The sequence below is a fragment of the Felis catus genome, chromosome B3 (assembly GCF_018350175.1).
Source record: "Felis catus isolate Fca126 chromosome B3, F.catus_Fca126_mat1.0, whole genome shotgun sequence".
Taxonomy (NCBI): domain Eukaryota; kingdom Metazoa; phylum Chordata; class Mammalia; order Carnivora; family Felidae; genus Felis; species Felis catus.
This window is the reverse complement of record NC_058373.1, coordinates 46,503,204-46,526,450: the sequence shown is the minus strand read 5'-3', so window position 1 is coordinate 46,526,450 and position 23,247 is coordinate 46,503,204. Positions and strand designations below refer to the sequence as shown.

Below are 23,247 nucleotides of genomic sequence, written 5' to 3'. Positions count from 1 at the left end.
TAAGCTCGCGTTGGAGGTAAGTCTTGCTAACAATTGAAATTGCTAAGAAATGCCACCAAAAGCCGCCACTTGACCCAGAATTCCTCTCCAAGAAAAACTAGCCATAACTACATGTGGGACCTTGTATGAGAAACTGCCAGAATGTCAACTTCATTTGCAGTGGCCCCATATGGCCTGATCGCTCTCCCTGGCATGATAAATCACTGGCAGAATCCTTACCTTCCTACGTTTGATCTCTGCTCAGCAAGATGTGGTTTTGATGTGAAGAACTCCAGATCTCTTAGGTCAGAGACAAATAGCAGTGGCACTGACCTGCAAAGTGCTAAGTCTCTATTAGACTCAAGTGAAAAGCCATAGGCTTCTGACAAGCTCCCTCGCCACAGACTTTACTCGACCCACCGTGGTTTTCAAGAGCTCAGCCTGACAGAAGAGCTGCTGAGATGGCTGGGAGGAAATGCCAACAAACCTTTTCTTTCTACCACTATTACCTAGTATTAAAATCAATCTTCTCTAAGATTTGAAGAAGGAATTCTCTTGGGAGTCACTGGTCTGATTTCTAGTACTCTAAGTCTTTAACGAACACAATGTTTTTTTTAATTTCCGGTGGCTCTTTATGACACTGTGAAATCATTCATATATGAAGAATCATGAACAGATTTCTGTGGACTGCTTTCCGGTAATTATAAGGAAATCCTTGGGAAAATATTTTAAACATTGCTTCGAGTGAAAATTTGGGGTCCAAGAATAGGGGTTTGCAAATAGACGTACAAACAAGTTCAGTATTTTCCTTCTGATCCTTATAATCCCAGGTTTGGGCCCAGGAAATGAAAGAATTCTGAAGGGTCAGGGTGGGGTAAGGAACTCTTACAGCTCTTTTCCTCCAGTTCTTTTCATAAGTAGGTGGATTAATAATACACATCTCATTCTACCCTATGATTTTATAAGTAATAAAACTGATGTCCAAGGAATTTAAGTAACTAACCCAGTATCACAAAGCATTTTCCTATTCCCAGAGCCTAATATAGAAGAGAGTACTCAATAAGCTATCCAGTAATCTGTTAGTTAATTCCATGAATCTTTATCATGTGCCTACGTATACAAGGAACTGTTAAAAAGCATACATTAGTGGCAGAATTGGGCTCATTCTGCTTCCTTGTTCATTACTCCACAATGTACCCTAAAGATCTTCTGTTTCAAAGAAAGGGGTAGGTGAGTGGGACTGAAGGAGGGAAGTTTTTCAACCTCAAGTGTGTGTGTGTGTGTGTGTGTGTGCGCGCGCACACGCGCGCGTGTGTATATATATGTATGTTGCTCTCACTAGAAAGTTATTCATTTCAAAACACTTTATCTGGAATTCACTTTCTAGCTGTGGTATTTTGTCTATTAGTCACCATGCAAATGAAATCACAATTTTATTTTCTAGTGCTCATTCACTTATTAATTCACTCAAACACAAAAATATGTGGACCACACTTTGTGTCAAGACCACCATGATAACCGGCTTTTATGAAGATTCAAATCCAGGAAGGAAACTAGTCTACACATCAAGCAAAAACTGGATCCCTTACTTTGGCATTGTCAAACACACAAGTTATTTAACAGTAATAATAAAAATGAAGATCTGAAACAAGCCTTAAAAAACCACATTTGAAAGACTTCTTGCAACAAGTTCAGAAGCTATTTGTTATTGTAAAAATAACTACACAGTCATTCCAAGAATGGTAAGACTAAAATTAGTATAAAACTTTAGTTGGCTGAAGTGATGAAGAACGCTGAGAAAGCAGTGCGCTATCACTTTAACAGCTGCATTATCTCAATAGCCGCCCCCTTTACACCACTCACAATTAGAGACACTCATAAATAAGCCCCTCATTAGCTCGCTGGAGAACGAAGTTGGTGACTCTGCAAGTGTTCATTCAAAGCAGAATGTTTGGTTTATTTTTTAGCTAAATGTAGTTTATGTACCCGTGTTTGTACGTACACGTCTATACTAAGTGTTGAGCAGTAATCTCTCTCCTTAAGTCAGATCATCAAGAGTTCCAAAAATCACTGTTTAGTGTACTTCTTTTCCAAGCCTTCTCTTTTTCTCTGTTGGAATTCCTGGTAACGATACCAGAATGTGGGCAAACCTCATTAGTCTCCCTGCTGTTTACAAGACAGGATTTATGTTCAATGTGCTGAACACAAGGACACACATCACTAAATGGCTCCAACTACCACCCAGGCTCTAATCTGAGAAATTTTTCACTCAGTACAAATACCTATCGGCACGGAGGAACACGGAAGAGCAATTACGGTCAACACATGTAGTCTTTTAAGAGTACACCAATAAATACCCATTTGTGGAGGTTAATTTAATGCAACCCAGGCTCTTATCTGGAATAGTGTGTGTCACCAATTCAATCCATTAAGTAATTACTAAATTCTCAGGAGGGCTCACAGAAGTCAAATGTGGTTATTCCAGGTTCATTGCTTCTGGTGTCCCCGAGGACCATTCGGGCCAACAGCTGGAAGAGCTGACTACAAAGGTTCCCAGGCATAACTAGACATTTTACGAAGACAGGTAAATGAATCTGACCAAGGAATGAGGGTCATCAAAGGCTTGCCTGACAGAAATACTTAGGGAGGCAGAAGAGAAGCAGAAGAAAAGAGAAAAAGATGGAAAAGGTGAGAAGGGGTAAATCTGAGAAGTAGAGGAGAAAGGGAAATGCGTTCTCTCTAACAGTGAAGACAGAGAAATCGGAAGACTACTGGGTTTGGCTTAAAGGAGACAACTTGTCAGGAGATTCTTTAGATGGGATTTTTGAGCCATTTACGATAAAACATTAATCGTGCATTCCAACCACCACCCTCTGGGCACTGAAGTTCTGTTACAGTATAAACACTGCATGAATTTCTGGGGTCTACTGTCTATTTCTCTATTCTGCATCCCTGCTGAGGCTACATACAATTGACAAATCTAATCGGAGTAAGATTCCAGTTGGAGGCTTTAAGTGGAAATGACTGCCCATAAAAGGCAAGGTGGAACACATCCACCTAAGTCGTTCTGGCAAGTGTCTCTACCACATAGGTTATAGTCAAGTTACACAAAATGATGGCCCATGGAAAGACAGAAAGCATTTGGAGCGCCTGAGTGGCTTAGTCGGATAAGCATCCAACTTCGGCTCAGGTCATGATCTCACGGTTCATGCGTTTGAGCCCCACGTCGGGCTCTGTGCTGACAGCTCAGAGCCTGGAGCCTGGCTTCAAATTCTGTATCTCTGTCTCTGTCTGCCCCTCCCCCACTTGCATACCGCTCTCTCTCAAAAAATAAATAAACATTAAAAAAATAAAATAAAGAGGAAGCATTAGAAAGAATATGAAATATATTCGTTTTCAACAGTCTCATCATACTCACTGCCAAGTAAATCTGAAGAACCATAACAAATAAAAGCACTTTTTGAACTGAAAAAAAAAAAAATACAAACAAGCAGGTGTTATTAAGGGCAGTATATAACTGCCCAACCAGTGGAAATCCAAAAACGCAGTTCTTTACCACAGCCTGAAGAATCACACCTAAGTATTGATTATATCAAATCTCTGTTTTTCCTTTTTTTTTTTTTATTTTTTAAAATTTTTTTTTTCAACATTTTTTAATTTATTTTTGGGACAGAGAGAGACAGAGCATGAACGGGGGAGGGGCAGAGAGAGAGGGGGACACAGAATCGGAAACAGGCTCGAGGCTCTGAGCCATCAGCCCAGAGCCCGACGCGGGGCTCGAACTCACGGACCGCGAGATCGTGACCTGGCTGAAGTCGGACGCTTAACCGACTGTGCCACGCAGGCGCCCCTGTTTTTCCTTTTTTTAATGAACACTTTCACTTTTATGTCAAGTTGAAATTGTTACTAATGGTAGCTCCCATACCTACTGTGACTAAGTTGGGGATCCACAGTCATAGAACTGGGCTTGGGATTATCCTATACAACACTCAGCAGAGCATTAGGCTGAGTTCAAATTTTACTGTCTTTGTCGTCGTGGTTCTTAAGCTTGTTACTGTTGTTATGAGCAGAGAAGGAAGAGAACCAAGTCTTGGAATTGAAACCTACTAACTCTTGAGCCTGAAAAATTTGTTTAACTTTAATATGCTTGACTTTCTCACTTACATAGTGGGAATATTAATATAGTATCGGTATCACAGGTTGTTGCAATTATTAAATGTAATCATATGGGAAAAGCACTCTGGAAATTATAGTATTAATAATAAAAGGAACTATCAGTAGCCAGTAATGATAATAAAACCTAACAAGTATTCATTCAACAAACATTTCCTAAGCATTTCACTATACGGCACTGAGCTAGATGCTTCAGAAATACTAAGATGAATAAGAGTTTATAATCTAATAGTGTAGGAACAGGGAGTTACACCAAAAAATATAAGCATACAAGGCTAAAACTGTACCATTCAGGAGTAGTGTAAACAAGTAATATGGGCATTCAGAGAATGTAGGCTCATCCCCTCAAAATAAGTGTGGGATCGACAATGTCAGGTACTATGTAAGCAAGAGGCACAAGAGGGCTAGCTCCAGTTTTAAGATTGGAGAATTTCATTCCTCCTCAGGTAGCTTCTTTAGAGTTAGAGATCAATAACGTAGAAATCCAAACACAAAAGTGAATGTGTAACACCAGCTTTGAGTTTAAAACACAATGAGTTAAAACATTAACGAAATATAAAGCAATGTTATTTTCAAGCCTGGTGCTAAGGAATGACTGAAATTCTCTAAGCTAACACAATGAAGCACAGTATGGAATTAGTCATTCAAGGGAAAGGTCCATCAGAAATTCTTTCTCACATTATGTTAGCTGTCATCCCTCCAGTTTTCTCCAGTCCTATAAACAAATAGCACACAGTGAACCTGGTAATGCCCCTTCAAAAAATGAGTGGTGTGTGTGTAAGTGTGTGTGTGAGGGGAGGGGAACAACGATAACCAACATTTGAGCACTTCTTCTGTTCTAGGGAGTATAAGAAAGGTAGGGAAGTAACTCTTGACATGGAAAACTTACAATGATCATATCTCATTTTATGCAATGACTCCTTAAAGGTAGGTTTACAGAATGCCCTACTGTTGTTAGTTTAGGGAAACCAACAAGTACTAAAATCATCCACCAAAGTAGGACTAATTTCTGATATTTTCCCATTACAGAGAAGATCAGGCTTAGAGAAAAATCACACATTCTGAACCTCCTAATATTATTCCAGAATTGCACAGAATATAATTCTGAAAAATTCTTTACACATTAATATCATTTGCTTTTCTTATATGTTACATCATTTGTCCTTAAGATTTACCTGTGTCCTTATACATAAACAAATAAAAATGGGATTAATTACAGGTAGACTAAGGCACAAATGACAAAGGTAAATTTTTTAATAATAAAAGTAAACTTCAGAAGACTATGTAAAAGAATACCTTGAAAAACTTGGAATAAGAATGGATTTCTTTAAAAAAGACACCAAAAGCACTAACCATAAAGAAAAGATACAAATATTCCTCAGAGTTCCTGGGTGCCTCAGTCGGTTACGTGTCCGACTTCGGCTCAGGTCATGATCTCACAGTTCATGAGTTCGAGCCTCCTGTTGGGGCTGCACTAACAGCGCAGAGCCTGCTTGGGATTCTCTCTCTCTCTCTCTCTCTCTCTGCCCCTCCCCTGTGTGTGTGTGTGTGTGTGTGTGTGTGTGTGTGTGTGTGTGTGTGAGTGTGTGTGTAGGTGTGCGCTCTCTCTCTCAAGTTAAAGAAATAAACTAAAAAAAAAAAAAGAAATATTCCTATTTGCATTTAAAACTACATGACAATTACACTAAAAAAGAGAAAGAAAAAGCACAAGGGGGCAGAAATTTTTCACGCTGTATATAACTGTCAAAGAATTATAATCCCAAGTACATAATAAAAGGCTACAAATCATTAAAAAAAACATACATATGCAAACAGAAATGAGCAAATGATACACTAGCCAACTCACAGAGGAGGACAGCCAAATGGCCAATACACATATGAAAAGATACTCAACCTCACAAGAAATCAATGCAATGCAAATTCAAATAGCAATGAGATACCATTTCACACAGACTGGCAAAATTTCAGAAGTATGAGAACTCCGTATTTCTGAATGGAAGTGAGGTGACGATAGAGAGTAGCAGATACTTTGATACCTGCTGGGGGTAGTGGCAACTAGTGTAACTGTGTTGGACAGAAATTTGGCAATCCCTAATTAAGATGCAGATCCACATACCCCTTAAGCCAGCAATAATATCACTTCTAAGCATACATCCTAGAAAAGTCTCTCACCCAGGCAAGTAAGGAGATATGCTTAGGAACATTTAGTGCAACATCACTGTAATAGCAAAATGCGGGAAGTATCTTAAATGTCAATTAGAAGAATGAATGAAAAATTGTAATATATTCAAGGAATGGAATACTCTGACAATGAACGAATGACAATGTAAGCATTGCAAGTACATCCAGTAACACGGAGGAATCTTGAAAATAGCATGCTATGAAAACAAAGCAAACTGCAGCACAGTACCCTTTGTGTAAAAAAATTTAGCATGCAATGCAAAACAACAGTACATATTGTTTATGAGTACATGCAGGTGCATAGATACGAACACCTATGAACACCTATGAGGAAGATACATGCCTCTGAGGAAGGAAGGGGGAAGTAAAGAAGGGAATGGAGGAAAGCCACAGGTGGAGTTTCAATGCAGTATTTCTTTAAAAAAGAACAGAAGCAAATACTGCCAACTGTTAAGAGATAACAAATCTAGGTATAGTTATACATGTTTGTGATATTGTCTGTAATCTTCTACAGGCTGAAACATTTCATTGTCTGTCAAGTATGTCCTACGAAACAGCGCTATTGGTCTGCAGAACCTGAAACATCTCTTTACCTTCTGAATACTCATGGTGCCTTCAGGACATTCATCTCAAGCATTTGCACCTTCTATTATGCACCATGTGTGTATGTTCTCACCCCCTACCCAAGTGGGAATCCTCTCCAGCCTCTTCAGGGCAGGCCCCACAATCTATGTGGTGTTTCGTGCCAGACAGTGACTAACAATGCTTTGTACACAAGCAGTCCTAAATAAATGTCAAATGAATAAACAAATTAATAAATTCAGACAAGCAAAAGGGTAGCTCTGGCTATAGTTAAAAATGACCTCGAAATAATAGAGTTAGATACCCTTCCCTGTGAAAATCAAGTTACATTGGTATGTTGGGGATCAGACTGTAAAATACAGATGAGCATTGCAAGTCACTAGTTTCAGGTTTTGCTAGGGAATTTAACCAGTCATACTGATTCCTGATCTCCCAAAAAAGGATTCAGTGTAAAAGTCAATTTCTACACCTAGGGAAGTAAGACTTTAAGTTATCCTATGTAGATTTCTATAGATATTTCCTAATTTTATCTTATCAGGCAAGTTCTTATTTCCCCTTTCCCTTCCCACCCTCAACACTCCATCAATACACACACATCAGCCCAGAGATCTGGTGTGTGTATTGTTTGTGGGCACTGGGGAAAGAGGGAACCAGGTTACATCTGCCTGTTACTAGGTTTACTTAAAACCACAATATTTTGCAAGATCCACTTACCCGGAGGTAGATTCCATCATACATGTGGGAAGAGCCACCCACTTATACCACTTTTTGTTTGACTAAGTTTAAGAAGTCCCTAAAAATGACCTGGCGCAAAAAAAACAATCCCTAAGAGTCAGTGGACTTGAAATCAGAAGACATAGGCTAGAGGAATGAAAAGTATGTACAAGAAAATGTGTAAAAATATAATCTTTAATTATTTGGAAATTTCCTCCTTATATTTTATAATCAATGAAGATTGGAAAGTGTTTGGCTACTCATGATATCCTAAATTCTTTGTAAATAAGAGACAGGTATGTCTAGTTTTTAACTGGACAAGAGGTTTCATCTTTCCAGAGATCTAGGAGTAAAGCAACTGTGACTCCGGCTCTCCAAAGGTCAGATTGTGACGAGGAAAGGAAACAGAGCACATAACTGCTTCTGGAGGTACCAAGGCTGAGCTGAAGTGAGAAGAAAAGTTCTTTCTACAATAAAAATTAAAATGTTCACTCACAGACATTCTAATTTTTAACCACATTCTACAGAGGTCAATAACCCCTCGTGTTTAGCCCCAGGGAAATTTTGTTGAGAGCCTAGCAAAAGTCTAGGTGGTGAAGCACCCAATTATTATTCCAACTGGAATTTTCAAAGGCTGGAAGTATTTCCAAATCATGTGACACAACAGAGCTGTGCTGTAAATAAACTCACTGAGAGTTAAGATTTTGAAGGGAAACAATGTAAACCTGGCTTCATCTTTTTTATTTTTTTTAATGTTTATTTTTGAGAGAGAGACAGAGACAGAGTGCAAGTGGGGGAGGGGCAGAGAGAGAGGGAGACACAAAACCTGAAGCAGGCTCCAGGTTCTGAGCTGTCAGCACAGAGCCTGACGTGGGGCTAGAATTCACAAACTATGAGATCATGACCTGAGCTGAAGTCAGACCCCTACTCAACTGAGCCACCCAGGTGCCCCTTTAATTTTTTTTAATGTTTATTTTGAGAGAGAGAGAGAGAGAGGGAGAGAGTGTGCGCACGTGCGTGCATGGGGGGGGGGGCAGAGAAAGAGGGGGACACAGAGTCTGAAGCAGGCTCCAAGCTCTGAGCTGTCAGCACAGAGCCTGACTCAGGGCTCAAACCCACGAACCATGAGATCATGACCGGAGATGAAGATGGACACTTAACCCACTGGGTCACTCAGGTGCCCCAAACATAGCTTCATCTTAAAGACCAACAAACAAGCAATGGAGAAATGCCAGAGGTAAGAAATCCCTAATTTGGATAATCTCATATATCTGAAAGGTAAAATGGAATGGAGCTCAAAGATAGATCTGAAAAAGCAATTAAAAATTATCCAAAGTCGGGACGCCTGGGTGGCTCAGTCGGTTAAGCGGCCGACTTCGGCTCAGGTCATGATCTCGTGGTCCGTGAGTTCGAGCCCTGCGTCGGGCTCTGTGCTGACAGCTCGGAGCCTGGAGCCTGTTTCAGATTCTCTGTCTCCCTCTCTCTGACCCTCCCCCGTTCATGCTCCGTCTCTCTCTGTCTCAAAAATGAATAAACGTTAAAAAAAAATTAAAAAAAAATTATCCAAAGTGACATTATGGCAATCACTTCTATATGCATCAGATTTGGTGTTTGAGGGGAAATGACTGGTTTTGAAATGATTTGTTGCAGCAAATAAAGAAATTAATGAAATGCTAGAAGGGCTTTCAAAATAGTCACTGCATTTTACTTTCTGGAAGCTGCCAAACTGGGCAGTCAGAACCAATGAAGAGTCTCTTTAGCTTTAAATTATAGGAACAAAGATACCTTCCCATTTCTAAAAGGTATATATACTATCTGAGAATGTACTCAAATGCTGCCATACCTCCCAGATTTATGTGCCAAAGACTTGGCAACACCTTTGCCCAAACTACTTAAAATGCCAGAAACGGTTGTCTGCCATCTGACAATTAGGGCAAGCCACCTGGGTGTACTGAGGCATATTAATGCCAGATTTCGCCACAGTGTCAGATATCTAATTTGATTCTTTAAAAACCGGCTGGGAAATTGTTTGATTTAGTGACTTTTTAGTAAAGAGAAGACCTTAGTAGAGAAACCGCCAAGGGATCTCATTTGATGGAAATGTAGGGAAAACATATAAGGGACCCACAGCTACTCAGAATATTAAACTCTCATGGCTAATTAAAATAGTAAACAATGGCCTGTCTTGTAAAAACCTTACTGACCATACAATTCTGATCTTTCTTAAAATGGGCCTGCATTAATTTGTAACTACAAATGTAAAAATGAAATGGAATTAGCCCTTGGCTAACTATCATTATATGTACTTTCACACAGTTTTTCATTTAGCCCTCACAACAACCCCTTGTAAGTACATATATGACCAAGGTTTGAACAAAGACCTACTTTAACTCAGAGCCTTTCTTTTTCCAAATCAAGAACTTACAAACTTTTTCTAAAATATAGGCCATATAGTCTCTGTTGCAACTGCTAGACTCTAGCATTGCAGTCTAAAAGTAGCTCCAGACAATATATAACTGAATGAGTGTGTCTGTGTTCCAATAAAGTTTTATTTACAACATCACACAGATAGTCTGTAGTTTGTTGACTACCACAAGCTGTCACTGAGATAATTAAAGCAGACAAAAATATACACCAGTATTTCTATTTCATTATCCGACTGCGAAAGACTAGAGACAGAAGTGCATATGTTGGTATTTGAGATGTTTTTGGTCTGCTCATATTTGAGATGTATTTGATCACTGTGCTTGTGTAATGTAACAGAGAACTTATATTATGCATGCCTGGCTTCTCTTAAGCCTTGCTGCAAGGAAATCAGACCTCACACACAGAACAGGCCTCTCAGAGTATCTTCTACCCTCAAATAGAAAATCTATTATTCCTCATTTTATAGAAATAGACGACAGAATTGCCTCAGCAAATGATGATTCCATATGGTAGCAGAATCCTGTACAGAAGGCATCAGGGCAGGACTCCAAGAGAATTATCTATTTCAAGCCCTATAATAAAGTTGTTTAGCAATACAGATCTTTTGCAAATCTGAGGTTCCTATAAACATGAGGTGTTATTCATAATTTATGATAAAAACAATCTTGATTAGAGATTTGGAAACAATCAGACCCACACCATGTTTTAAGAAATAATCTCTGCAAGGCACCTGGGTGGCTCAGTTGTTAAGCATCCAATGGCTCAGGTCACGATCTCACAGTTCATAGGTTCAAGCCTCAAGTCTGAGCTGTCAGCTCAGAGCCTGGAGCCTGCTTCAGATTCTGTCTCCCAGTTTCTCTCTGCCCCTGCCCCGCTTGAGTGCTTGCGTGCTCTCTCTCATTAAAAAAAAAAAAAAAAAAAAAAAGAATCTCTGAAATAGGCAAGAATCTGATTTAAAAAAAAAAGTAGAACATAAAAAGTAGTTAATTTAAAGTCAGGGAATCAAAAGCCACATGATGTAGCTTCTTCCTTAGAAGAGTAGACCAGCACATATTCTCCCCATGTTTGCAACAGAAAGAACACACACAAAAAATAAAGATGTAAACTCTCTCTCTCTCTCTCAAAAGAAAAAAAAAAAAAAGTATGTTACTGTTAGGAAAAGCGAAGTATATTATGGTCAGGAAAGATCCATCAGTTTTTTAAAAGTCAAGGCCAAAGTCTTTCTTATCAAGTATTTCTACTTCTTCCTATTCACTCTCCTTCAAAAGGTTTTGCAAGGATCAGATATGGTACACATTAAAGTGCTAGGTAAACTATTAGACCCTATAACCAATGTAAGTGGCATTATGTATTTTTTATCATTATTTGTTACTACATTGATCAACCGAACTACTGCCATGCTGACAATTTTTGGCGATCAATCTTTCTAATAAGATCCTAAGCTCCTGGAAGGGAGATGCCCAATTAGCTTAACAGGGAACACTGTTGTTAGGAATACTAACAACACTCAGTGGTCACCCAAACATCCTTTGGACAAAATTGAAATTGACAGCAGAAAATAGAAAATGTTCAATAATAAGATTTTAAATAAACAAATAAATAAGTAGAAGTTACCCAATGCACATTTGCTCTGCTTTTCAGTTGTCTTTTATTTTTTCTCTTCTAGTTTAGTAGTTTAGTAGGTTAGTACTCCATTAATGTTCCTTTCTTCCCTCTGTTCTAGCTCCTCACAGAATCAGATGCTGGAAGAAAACACAACCCTTTATGTTACTGTCAATTATAGGCATAAACTGTCACTGAAAAAATGCTCAACACAGAGACAGCACAATGCCTCTGCGTGTGTGCACGTGTGTATAATGGGGATGTGGCAGTAGAAAGAAACTAGTAAAGACAGAAGAGACATCTCGACAGAGACAACAGACAAGGTAGGGGTGGGATAAAGACAGAAAGATTCCAAAGACCTTCTGGGAATCTGGAAGAAATCTCCCCTGCAGTTAAGGGCAGTCGGTAAAGTGCTAGCCTTAATTTTACAACGTGTGAACTCTGATAATATATTCAGCCATACAAAGTTTGAAAAACCAGACTGATGAAACAGAAACAACTCAGAAAAGTTTTAATTCATAGAAACACACCTAAAACCAATCAGATTCCTGCAATAGCTGGTAAGCAGTCTTCTGAGGATCCGAGCAGGAGAGTATACGCTGTCTTGGCCTTAAAGTGGTCACCTCGCTACTTCTTGTTGGTAAACTTAATGCTTTCTTGACTAATGCAGTCTTTTCTTTAAAACAACAACAACAACAACAACAACAACAACAACAACAACACCCCATATTCCTTAATAAGGAATCATTTTTAAAACCTGGGATCTAGATTGCTGCATTAAGGAAATAAAACTAGATCTATACCAATGATGGTATTGCCACTGATCATTAGTCTAAATCGGGTACTGGAACTTCAGACAGGTAGGCTTATTTTAAGAACTAAATGTAAAATCACTACAAGAGCACAAGTTAAGCCCTTTCAGTATCTATGGGGACTGAACCGTAATTCTGGAGTATTTTCACTGGACCTTTGACAGACAAAGATGTAAGTTTTATTTCTAATAATCTCCCCCACTTCCCCCTTCATAAAAAATGAAAAATACATAAGATCATAGATCTTAAATGCAAGATCATAAATGCAAAGTTTTCTAAATGCATGCAACTTGAAATTCTCATAATCTGACATTTACACGTAGGCAGTGGCTTTATGTTGGTCCCCAAATCACATTTACAAATCTTATCGTGATACCCTTAAAGATGCATTCGTTCAACAAGACAAAAATGATGAAGGATCCATCTTGTTTATCCTGCACGGCTTTGTGACACAAACATGGGATTTGTTTCCTATGTGTTCTTCAACAAGCCCTCCAGCATAGTAGTTCTTTAACCATTACTCTTTCAAAAATCCCTCTCATGAATGTGGTACTACTGTTCTAAAGGACGAACTGTCATTCTACCTTGTTCATTCTTCTGCTTGAAATTACCAAGATAATATCCCTCACTTCTGATCATAAGTGAGTTTTTAAAAACCTTTCCATGGATCTTATTTTTCCTTTTTAAGTAAAAAAACCATTAGCCTCAGCTACCAAAAGAGCAGATTCTGCTCTTCACATTAAAAAAGCTGCTCACCAAAGACGCTTGTGTCAGAAAATTTAGAAGTCTCACTAAAAAGCTGGGGGGTGGGGAGTAAGCTGCTGGGAATCTTCACAGATACCTGATTTAACAAGGTTTTGTGAAAAGAGCTTGCCTTTAGATTAGCATTACTCAGTGTTTATGAGGGTTGTTTGTCAAGCCAAAAATAAGGCGCCTCCTCCCCACAAATTAAAAGAGTCAAGTTTCGATCCATTATTTCATTTCTGATTGTTTTTCTTTGCAATAAGTGGGAAAGTGGATACTGGATAAAAGTCTCCTCCGAGCTAAAAGACTCCACATTAAAGGCTTCATTTAGCTATAAATCAGTTGTCTTTCCTACTGGGGGAGAACAAGAGAAAAAGGGAGCGGGGGTAGCTGGAGAAAAAAGAGAACTGGAAGAGCTTCCAAATTAAATTCCGAAATACCTACTGCATACCTAAAACTCCTTTCCGGGGCTGTGAGGAAAATCCCAATGAAAAGCTAAGACTAAAATCGAACCTTCCAAAGTATGAGAGTAGGGTCCCGTCTCACAGGGAGATCCTGAATCTTAAGATCTTTAAAGAGGGGCTGGAGAGGTTAGCGACCCTCATAAAACAAAGCGTTTATGCTGTGTATTTCCCTGCTCCTTCCCAAACCCAGAGATGTGCCACGCACTGGCACTATTGTTATGCAAACAATGCCTAAATGGCTGTAACCACTAACGACCTCCCATTAAAATGGCTTTCAAAAATTTGTCACACCATCTAAAAAAGCCAACAGGTACATCAAATCCATCATGAATCGGGCACTTAGAACACGAATCACCTTGATTTGCATCCTAAAACTCAATGCAAGTAAAATTTCAAAATTCGGATATTTAAAAAATTTCTCTTTCAACCATTAAGCCAGAACCAAACAATACACTTCTCAACAAATTTAGTTTATCCTGTAGTAAGAATGATGGAAAACAACTTTAACCGTATTGTGTGTCTGGGAAACGCGCTTTGGTTTATCGGGAACAATTTGGGGTAGAAATCAATTCAAAGTAATAGAAAAACAAGAGAACTGTAAAATGAGCTCCAAGGAACATGACATTAAATCCCATCTTTCTCCCCCCACCATGTTATAACTTTATAATCACCCCGTGTATCTAATCAATATATTTTTTTCCATGTGGAATTCGTAGAAAGTGAATTCAATTCCCATTAATGAAGGTAGCGCATGCGTATCCTTTTTTATACGGCCCAGCAACAAATCCTGCTTGGCAAACCCAAAATGTCAGGGTTCGTTATAAAAAATGATTTCTTTTCAGTCTGAGAGCGAGCCCGTTAATGCACACCAATTTCGAGAGTTTCTGCGTTGTCCAGCAGAACTGCCACTGCCTACAAATGCCGAACGAAATGCCCAAGCCGGAGGCGCCGGGAGGCAGCGTCCAGGTTTCGGCGCGATGCGTTAAGGGCGGCCCGAGCTTCGCGCGCCCTGTCGGCCCCTCCCGAAAAGCCGCTCCGCACCGCGGGCTTCCGAGGACCGAGCGGGGACTAGCAGCCCAGCGGCCCCTGAAGGCGCAGGACCGCTGGGAAAAGCGGCCGGGTTGCGTGGCCCACCTGGCGGGAACCCTTCTAACCCCCATGAGTCGAAGCGGTGCCGACGCCTCCCCCGCGACAGTCCGGACCCTGAGAATCGGATCAGGAGGCAGCGGCAAACGCGGCGTGGGTGAAGAGCCGTTGACCGCGACCCCCAGCGCCGCGTTCAGGTTGGGACGAGTCCCCGAGGCTTCCCGAGTCCCCGACAGGCCTTCGGAAGCCCTAATCCCGAGGACGGGGCGTCCCTCTGCTGCGCAGGGATGAGAGGCTGGCCCCGGACGCCCCGGCCCCTGACCCCGTCACGCCGCCCTACTCCCCTAACAGATCAGGGACGGAAGGAAGGTTCTAGAAAGCCTCGGTGGACGGCAGGTCCTCGCCGGGCGCTTACCTTGGTGTACTTGATTTCGAGGTTGGGCGTGGGCGACGGCAAGAGGTGCAGGGACGCCATGAGGGCGGCGGGGTCGGCCTTCACCTCGCCGGGCATCTCGATCTTACTGGAAGTCATGGTGGCGGGCCGAGGTCTCGCTCGCCCGCGGCGTGGGCTGTGCGGGCTGTGCGCGCGGTCGGCGGGCCGGGGGCGCGCTCGCCTGTATATAGGCAGGTGTCAAGCTGGGGCTCTTCTTATTGGACGTGAGGGCCGAGGCGCGGGGGGCTGGTCCATCCTACCTAGGACGCCCGGGCGCAGCCCCGATTTACATAAAGCCCGCCGCCCGCGTTGCGCGATCCGTTCGCTCCGCGCCCACGGTCAAGTGCGCCTGGCGACTACCTCGCCCGCGGGGACAGGCCCAAGCCGCCACCACCGCCGGCCTCGACGGCCAGAGCCCGAACCGCGCTGCGGCCGCTCGGGGCTCCGAGAGCGGGACCGGCCTCGCTCCCGTCCGGGCGGCGGCGGTGGGGGGCGCACCTTAGCGGATGTCGGGCGTGGGTCGTAACCCCAGAAGCCGCACCGGCGGGGGCTGACGCGGTGCGTTGGAGTTAGCTCTCGGAGCTCAAAGGGCGGCTCTTGGGGCGCCAAGCGGGCTCGGCAGAGGAGGGGGTGCGTCAGGGGGCCCTCCCTCTCGCGTCCCAGGGCCCTTCTCTCCCGGAGACCCCGGGGGCGCCCTCCGCTCTCTTTCTTCGGGCAGGCGGCCTAGCACACACCCACTCCCCTCAACGGAGCCGGAGGTGCACCGCGGCCGCAGGGTCCTGGTCAGGCAGTGATGAGTGCGAGTTCCTCGCCCCACACTTAAAATTAAGTATCCCCGCCAGGCAGTCGACTCCGCGCGGCCCTCGCCCAGCTTTTTCCGCCCAGCTGCTGCCCTCTGCCGGCCGGGACGGCCCCGGGCGGTCCGCGCTGCGCCCCAGGATGAGGGCGTCGGTCCTCTGAGCGAGTTGGCGTGTTTCCTTGGCCCCTCTGTCTTTCTTCTGGGATGCCCCCTTCTAGCCCTCGTTCTCTTCGCCCCCAAATAACTCAAGGATATACTTGTTTTGTTTTTCTGTTGTTTTTCACGCCAACAGGTGAATGTCCCTCCAGACATTGGGTTCCTCGCTTTACTGCCCCTTTGGGTTTGAGCTTCTGTATTTATACCCCTTTAATATAGATGTTTACCTAGCTCCAACAGGCCTTCTTTTAGTTTGTGGGATCCTAGAGGTCAGCATATAGGTGTACGTCAAGAATCCAGAGATTCCATCCCAGAATGGGCTTTGGGCTACGTGGGCCAAATCTGGGCTTCAGATAAAAAGACCTTTATAGGTCATGTCTGCTCCTCGCTCCCAGTGCAAGCTTGACAGGGGCCTACTGATTCTTATCTTAAATGCCATTTTCAAAGCCCTTAGAACCTCATTTCTTTGGCTGTTAAGGGTCAGCCTGAAGAAATTTCCCCTTGGATACTTTTCCTAATTAAAAGTGCCTAACACTCAGTGCCTGAATGCTAACCAACAGTAGAAAATAGACAAAAATATTTCACTTTAGTATTAGGTCTATAGAAATAAATTCCAGCCTCTCAGAACCCAAAGTATCTACCCAAGTTTACGTGAGTGAATTACCTCAGCCTAAGCAATAGGTAGATCTCAATTCACAGAGGATCGCTATGGCCAAAAATTGTATTTTAGTTGACAGTATATCTTCATGAGCTATAGTTTTTTTTTTAAGGCTTGGAGAGTTGGAGATACAATTGAGGAAATAAATAAATAAATACATACATAAATAAATAAACGAAGTCCAGGAGTTAGTTGGGGAGAGGGGGAGAAGATAGTAGCAAGGGGAATCAATGGTGCTTGTGGAACAATTCTGCAAACATGTTTTGCAAGGTGCCTTACTAGAGTTTGGGTTACAAACAAAATGGATAGCCTTTGCCATCAGTGGGCAGGAACCCTTCCCCACAGGGAGGTAGATCACTATGAGGGACTGTGGGAAAAAGTTACAACCGTATGATCTGGGACTCTACTAAGGAAGAGGTCAGCTCTCTGGGAATGCTGACCTTGGAGCTGGGCCTTAAAGGAAGAGGTGGAGAGCGCCTGGCTGGCTCAGTCAGTTGAGCATCCCACTCTTGATTTCGGTTCAGGTCATGATGTCACTGTTTGAAAGTTCAAGGCCCACTTCGGGCTCTGTGCTGACAGCACGGAGCCTGCTTGGGATTCTCTCTCTCCTTCTCTGTCTGTCCCTCCCCTACTCATGCGGGCGCTCTCTCTCTCTCTCTCTCTCTCTCAAATAAATAAATAAATAAATAAATAAATAAATAAATAAATAAATAAATGAGGTGGAGCTTCCTTCCACAGGGGAGGAGAGTACAGAATAGGTAGGAGGGTCCACAAGAGCAAAGGCATAACAATTGGAGAATGCTTTGGTGGAAGGTGGAGAGAGAGGCATCAATGTGGCTGGAGCAGCAGCAGATGAGGCTGGCAAGGCAGTTGACTCAAGGTTGTAAGGACCTTAATTCTTGAGATGCTAAGAAACCATCAAAAGAGGGGCATGTGGGTGGCTCAGTCAGTTAAGTGTCCATCTTTGGCTCAGGTCATGATCTTGAGGTTCATGGGTTCGAGCCCTGCATCAGGCTCTGTGCTGACAGCTCAGAGCCTGGAGCCTACTTTGGATACTGTGTCTCCCTCTCTCTCTGCCTCTCACCTGCTCGAGTGCTCTCTCTCTCTCTCTCTCTCAAAAACAAATACACATTTAAAAAAACCTCAAAAGATGTTGAGCATGAGAAAAGGGGAATCTGTATAATTTAAACAGATAAATGAATACTGTCAGGAAAGACTCACAAAGTAGGAATAGTTGAGGTATATTCTTCTCAAAGCATGAGACAGACTTGTTCATCCCTGAGGCATCTCTTGCTTGTGGACTCTAGTTCTAGCACTGTGGCTGGAAAAGCTCTCCCAGGGAAGAAACAGTATGATGGAAGTATTAGCATTCATTACACAGTGAGGTAGAGCAAGTAAATAGATCCCTCTTCCTGGAAATACATATCAAAACCACAATGAGATATCACCTTACAACTGTCAGAATGGCTAACATTAACAACTCAGGAAACAACAACAGATGTTGGTGAGGATGCAGAGAAAGAGGATCTCTTTTGCGTTGTTGGTGGGAATGCAAGCTGGTGCAGCCACTCTGGAAAACAGTATGGAGGCTCCTCAAAAAACTAAAAATAAAACTACCCTATGACCCAGCAATTGCACTACTAGGCATTTAGCCACGGGATACAGGTGTGCTGTTTTGAAGGGACACATGCACCGCCATGTTTATAGCAGCACTAGCAACAATAGCTAAAATATGGAAAGAACCCAAATGTCCATTGGTGGATGAGTGGATAAAGAAGATGTGGTATATATATATACAATGGAGTATTACTTGGCAATCAAAAAGAATGAAATCTTGCCATTTGCAACTGTGTGGCTGGAACTGAAGGGTATTATGCTTAGTGAAATTAGTCAAAGAAAGACAAATATCATATGACTTCACTCATATGAGGACTTTAAGAGACAAAACAGATGAACATAAAGGAAGGGAAACAAAAATAATATAAAAACAGGGAGGGGGACAAAACAGAAGAGACTCTTAAATATGGAGAACAAACAGAGGGTTACTGGAGGGGGTGTGGGAGGGTGGAAGGGCTAAATGGGCAAGGGGCATTAAGGAATCTACTCCTGAAATCATTGTTGCACTAATTTGGATGTAAATTTTAAAAAATAAATTTAAAAACATAAAAAAGAGATCCCTCTTCTCCAGGCAGGAAAGAGATCTCTAAGCTTTTCCTCATAAACAGTTCCAAAAGGTCTAGTGCATTTTTATCCAATTCAAGATGGGGGACAAGATTCAGCAGAAAAGAACAGTGAATTATAATTACTTTTTCAGCATATGTTTTCTTTGTTCCTGTTCATAGGACTTACTCTGCTTTAACTCCCTTGTAAGGCTGCTTTAACCTCTCTTCTCACATTCTTAGTCTTCCCTTTTCTTCTCTTTCCTTCACTATCTTCTTATTTTCTCATTTTCTCTTTGGATTTCACAATGGTTAAAGTGGCGATCTTCCCCACCACTACCTTTTGATATCTAGCATTTTGAATTTCAGTCTTTTCCATGATTTGGTTAAGAAACATTTTTTCCCACCCTTATAATGTTTCCTTCTCCCACCCTCTCCCATCTGTAATTATTTATTGTTTAGGATACATGTTGTTTATAAAACCCCTTGCACAACGGAACACAGGCTACAGCATGATCTATTTCCTTGTGAAAACAATTTATTAGGCCTGGTGGAGCCAATATCCTGGAGTTGTAGAGGAGAAAAATAAATTCTTGCCTCATATTTCCTCACCTAAATAATAGAATGCAAAGTTGTAATTTTAAGGTATTTGCCTTATGTGAGGTTTGATTTTTTTTTTTTAAGGTATGAAACCAGAGCAATTTAGGATTTTTTTTTTTTTTGCAGTTATGCAGGAACAAATTGAGAAACATGCTTTAGAAAATCAGTGAAGGAAACCAAATGGAGCACAAAGATTCCTCCCAACCAAGGAACACTTTTGGTTTTGACAATAACAATGTCCAGCTTGAACTCCGAGCTTCCACATTCAGGGGCTATCGCAGCCTCAGGTGGCCTTGCTTAATTGCCTTCCTGTTCCCATTACTAACCATGATGACAGCCTACCTTTTCTAACAGATATACTCGCATTTTAATTTATCTGCAAAAATAAATCACACATTATAGCATTTCTCTCTTCCGGGTTAATTGAATCAGTTCCTTAAATGTCTCTAAGTCTAATGATTTAAAAGGCGCACATTGTTTGAAATATTTTAAAAATTAGGGGCCTTGGGTTGTATGCAGAATGATCTCAGTGCTTATTTCAGATATAAGTGTTTCCTAATGATCTCATTCATCTCAAACGGGATATATGCTCAGCTACTTTATTTAAAATGTTTCCTGAAAACTCTAACAGGAAAGCTTAATGCAAAGTATATTTATAGAGAAATGGTATTTAATTTATTTAAAAAAATCATCTAAAGAACTTTACATGTTTTTATCCAGAAATGCCTAATGAAGTATTGTAGACCCATTATAAATACTTCTGTAAAACAAATTCACTTATATTTTTATTTAACGTGAATATTAACTTTTTATTTAGGATCTAAACACTCATTTAATTATCCTGTTCCTTCCAACATTTAGAAGAAAAGAGGCTGAGATTGTGGCATTTATTAACCATAAAAATTCTCTACATATTAAGTCCTTCATACCCCAGTGTGGCCTCTGGTCACTGTATTCTATGAAAAGGGGTATTTATGGTTGCAGGGATTAGATTCCTAATTGGTTATGACTCCAAAAATAATATTTTGATACAAAACACACTTCTTTCCCTTTAAAATATATCCTCCACCTTTTGGGAGCCTCGAGAGACTATTTTAAAAGTGGAAACTAGATTCGTCTTTGTTGTAAAGCCCAGTTCTACCTCATATATGTTTTAGAGACTTCAATCTAGGGGCAGGGATGAGCTCAGCACTTTATCAATAATCAAACTTAACAGGCACAGGGAGAAATTAAAATCCCAGCTATGCAGCCTTCTCTGCAAGGCCGGAGGAAAAGGGCATTAGCGCCCTCTGCAGTTGATGGCATGTATGTGCAAATGAATGTGAAATGTCAAAAAGCAATAGTGTGGCTTTAGTGTATTTTATCTGCTACTGATGAGATATGTTTGGAGATGTTACAGTTTTAATTTGAATTAGGTTGGAGGGGGATGAATCTCAGAATGCAGAAAAATTTAAAGCTGCAGTTAATTTAGGAGAGGGACTTTCATTAAAAAAGCTTTTGACTTTTAGGGAAAGAATGGTAGTGTTTATTAACCAAGTTTACCACAGAAAGTGAAGTACTTAGACCCCTACCGTCCTGCTCACGGAGTAGTCCAGAGCATGCAGTATACCACAGCAAGTCATATGGGTGTGTCTCAGATTGGAAGCAGCTATTTTATCATGGGGAGTGAGAAAGGGTTGCTCAGGGTTGCACGTTCCAGAATTTTTTTTTCTTGCCCACATTAAGTGCTTACTTTGTAATTAAGTTAAGTTGGCTTTTCTGTTTTCCTTTCATGTTCCGTAATTTGCGGTTTTGCTTTTACTTTTAAAATTCCTCACATCTACGCATAACTCTTAACTGCTATGACTTCCTAGCCCTTCCTAGGGCTCTCCCATTCTTAAACATAAGCTCCTTCCCCAAGTCTTTCTGCCCTTATGCGGTCATTCATCCAAAGGGTCTTTGTTCATATAGAATTGTCACATGAACGTTGATGATATCTGGGACAGGGATCCGTATTCATGTTCACTAGAAGATGAGGTAACTGAACAGTCATTGTCTCTCTCTTTCACATGCTAGAACAAGCCATTGAAAAGACAATGAGGAACACTTTAGATGTCTTGACCACAGAGGGGGAATGCCACTTCTTTCTTCCCTATCACCCAGTTCAATCTGTGAAAGCACAGGGCAAAAATGGGAGGCATTCAGAGCCAAGACACTGACATCCAATTTGGATATCCAGCCCCAAACCAAGAGGACAGATCTCTTGCTTCAGGCATACATATTCCCCCTTTCAGGGCATCTGGGACTCCTTGGTTGCTGGTGCTAAACATAGATTTTTCCTCCCTCTGTCAGTCAGATAGCTCCATTTGAACAAATATTTACTGACAATACATTATGAGCCAAGCATTGACATGGAATCTATGAAGAACAAAAAAGAAGTGTGTGGAATGATGGGGAGGCTGCATCATTCAAGGGCCAGATGAGACAGGAAAGAAGTCAGACGATACAGTGTAGAATAAGAGGGAAAGGTGGTGGCAGACAGGCAACAATATATTCACAAATACTTTTATCAGCCTTTTCATGGACCTCACACTCTTCTAGGTGCTATGGGGGTTATAAGACACAAGTGGGAAAGATAATAGCTTCCAAAACATGGGCCCAAAAGGAATTCCTTTGGCATCTTTTAGTGTCAAGCCAGCTAATGGGTTGTTGTTGGTTTTTTTTTTTAGTTTTATTTGTTTTGAGAGAGAGAGAGAAGGTGCACATGTGAGCGGGGTGGGGGCGTGGGGACGGACAGGGGACAGAGAGAGAAGAGAGAGAGAATCCCAAGCAGGATCCACAGTGTCAGTGTACAGTTTGACGTGGGGTTTGAACTTAGGAACTGTGAGATCAAGACCTGGGTCAAAATCAAGAGTCAGACGCTTAATAACTGAGACCTCAAGCACCACCATCCCCCCAGCTAGTGTTATTGGAGAGGTTAAAATAGCTATTTGTAAAATTGTAATTCCCAAAAGCAAATACTCAGAGCTGAGATTCCTCCCACTTCCCAAATCCAAGTTAAAGGTCCTCAAGTATAAAACCTTTTGGTACAGACCTAGCCAGAAGAGAAAGTAGAGGGACCAAGGGCAGTTGATCTTTCTCCCTCACTTAGGAAGAAAAGAAAGTGTGTGTGACATTAGGTCATATATCTAATGCTTCCATACCTACTGTGGATTGATGTTGTCACCTCACTTCTTCTTGGTTGGTGGTGGGAGTGGGTGGGGTCAGATATTCATGGAATAGTCCAATGGTTTTCAACCCAGCTTCCAATTATAATCATTTATGGTGCTTTACAAAAATATGGAGGCTGGGTCCCACATCCAAAGATTTCAGCGAGTCTAAGGTAGGGCCCAAGGCACTGCTATTTTTAGCAAAGCTTCTAGGTGTCTATTAAGGCACAGCCTATTTTAAGAACCACCGGTTAACCCACAGAAGGTTAATTCAGAGGAGTTACTTGAATCCACTCTGCCACCTCTGGATTGGAAAAGTGGATTCCATGCCTCCTACTCTGTAGTGCTCTTTGATTTGCTATTTTTAACTTACTATTTGAAAAACACATCAAGCCTCAAATGGATTGACCTTTCTGCTAATGTATTTCACCTAAATTAACAGAGGCAATTAACTAATTTATATTGGGATTGTGCACTTTCCAGTTCACAT

General features: G+C 41.5%; 1 protein-coding gene across 7 annotated transcripts in view; it reads right to left on the bottom strand.

Moving 5' to 3' along the window:
* ALDH1A2 (aldehyde dehydrogenase 1 family member A2) overlaps window positions 1–16,010 on the bottom strand; it is a 100,439-nt gene extending 84,429 nt beyond the window's left edge. For 2 of the 7 annotated variants that reach the window (XM_006932501.5, XR_002158345.3), the window contains exon 1: window positions 15,180–16,010. In XM_006932501.5, coding sequence (XP_006932563.4) covers window positions 15,180–15,296 — 117 coding nt within the window. In that variant the 5' untranslated portion in view covers window positions 15,297–16,010. Of the gene's footprint in view, window positions 1–11,670; window positions 11,799–13,665; window positions 14,477–15,179 lie in introns of those variants that run through there. The other 5 variants (XM_019832353.3, XM_019832354.3, XM_011282900.3 and 2 more) reach the window with 5 other exon arrangements.
* Window positions 16,011–23,247: the final 7,237 nt, after the last annotated feature.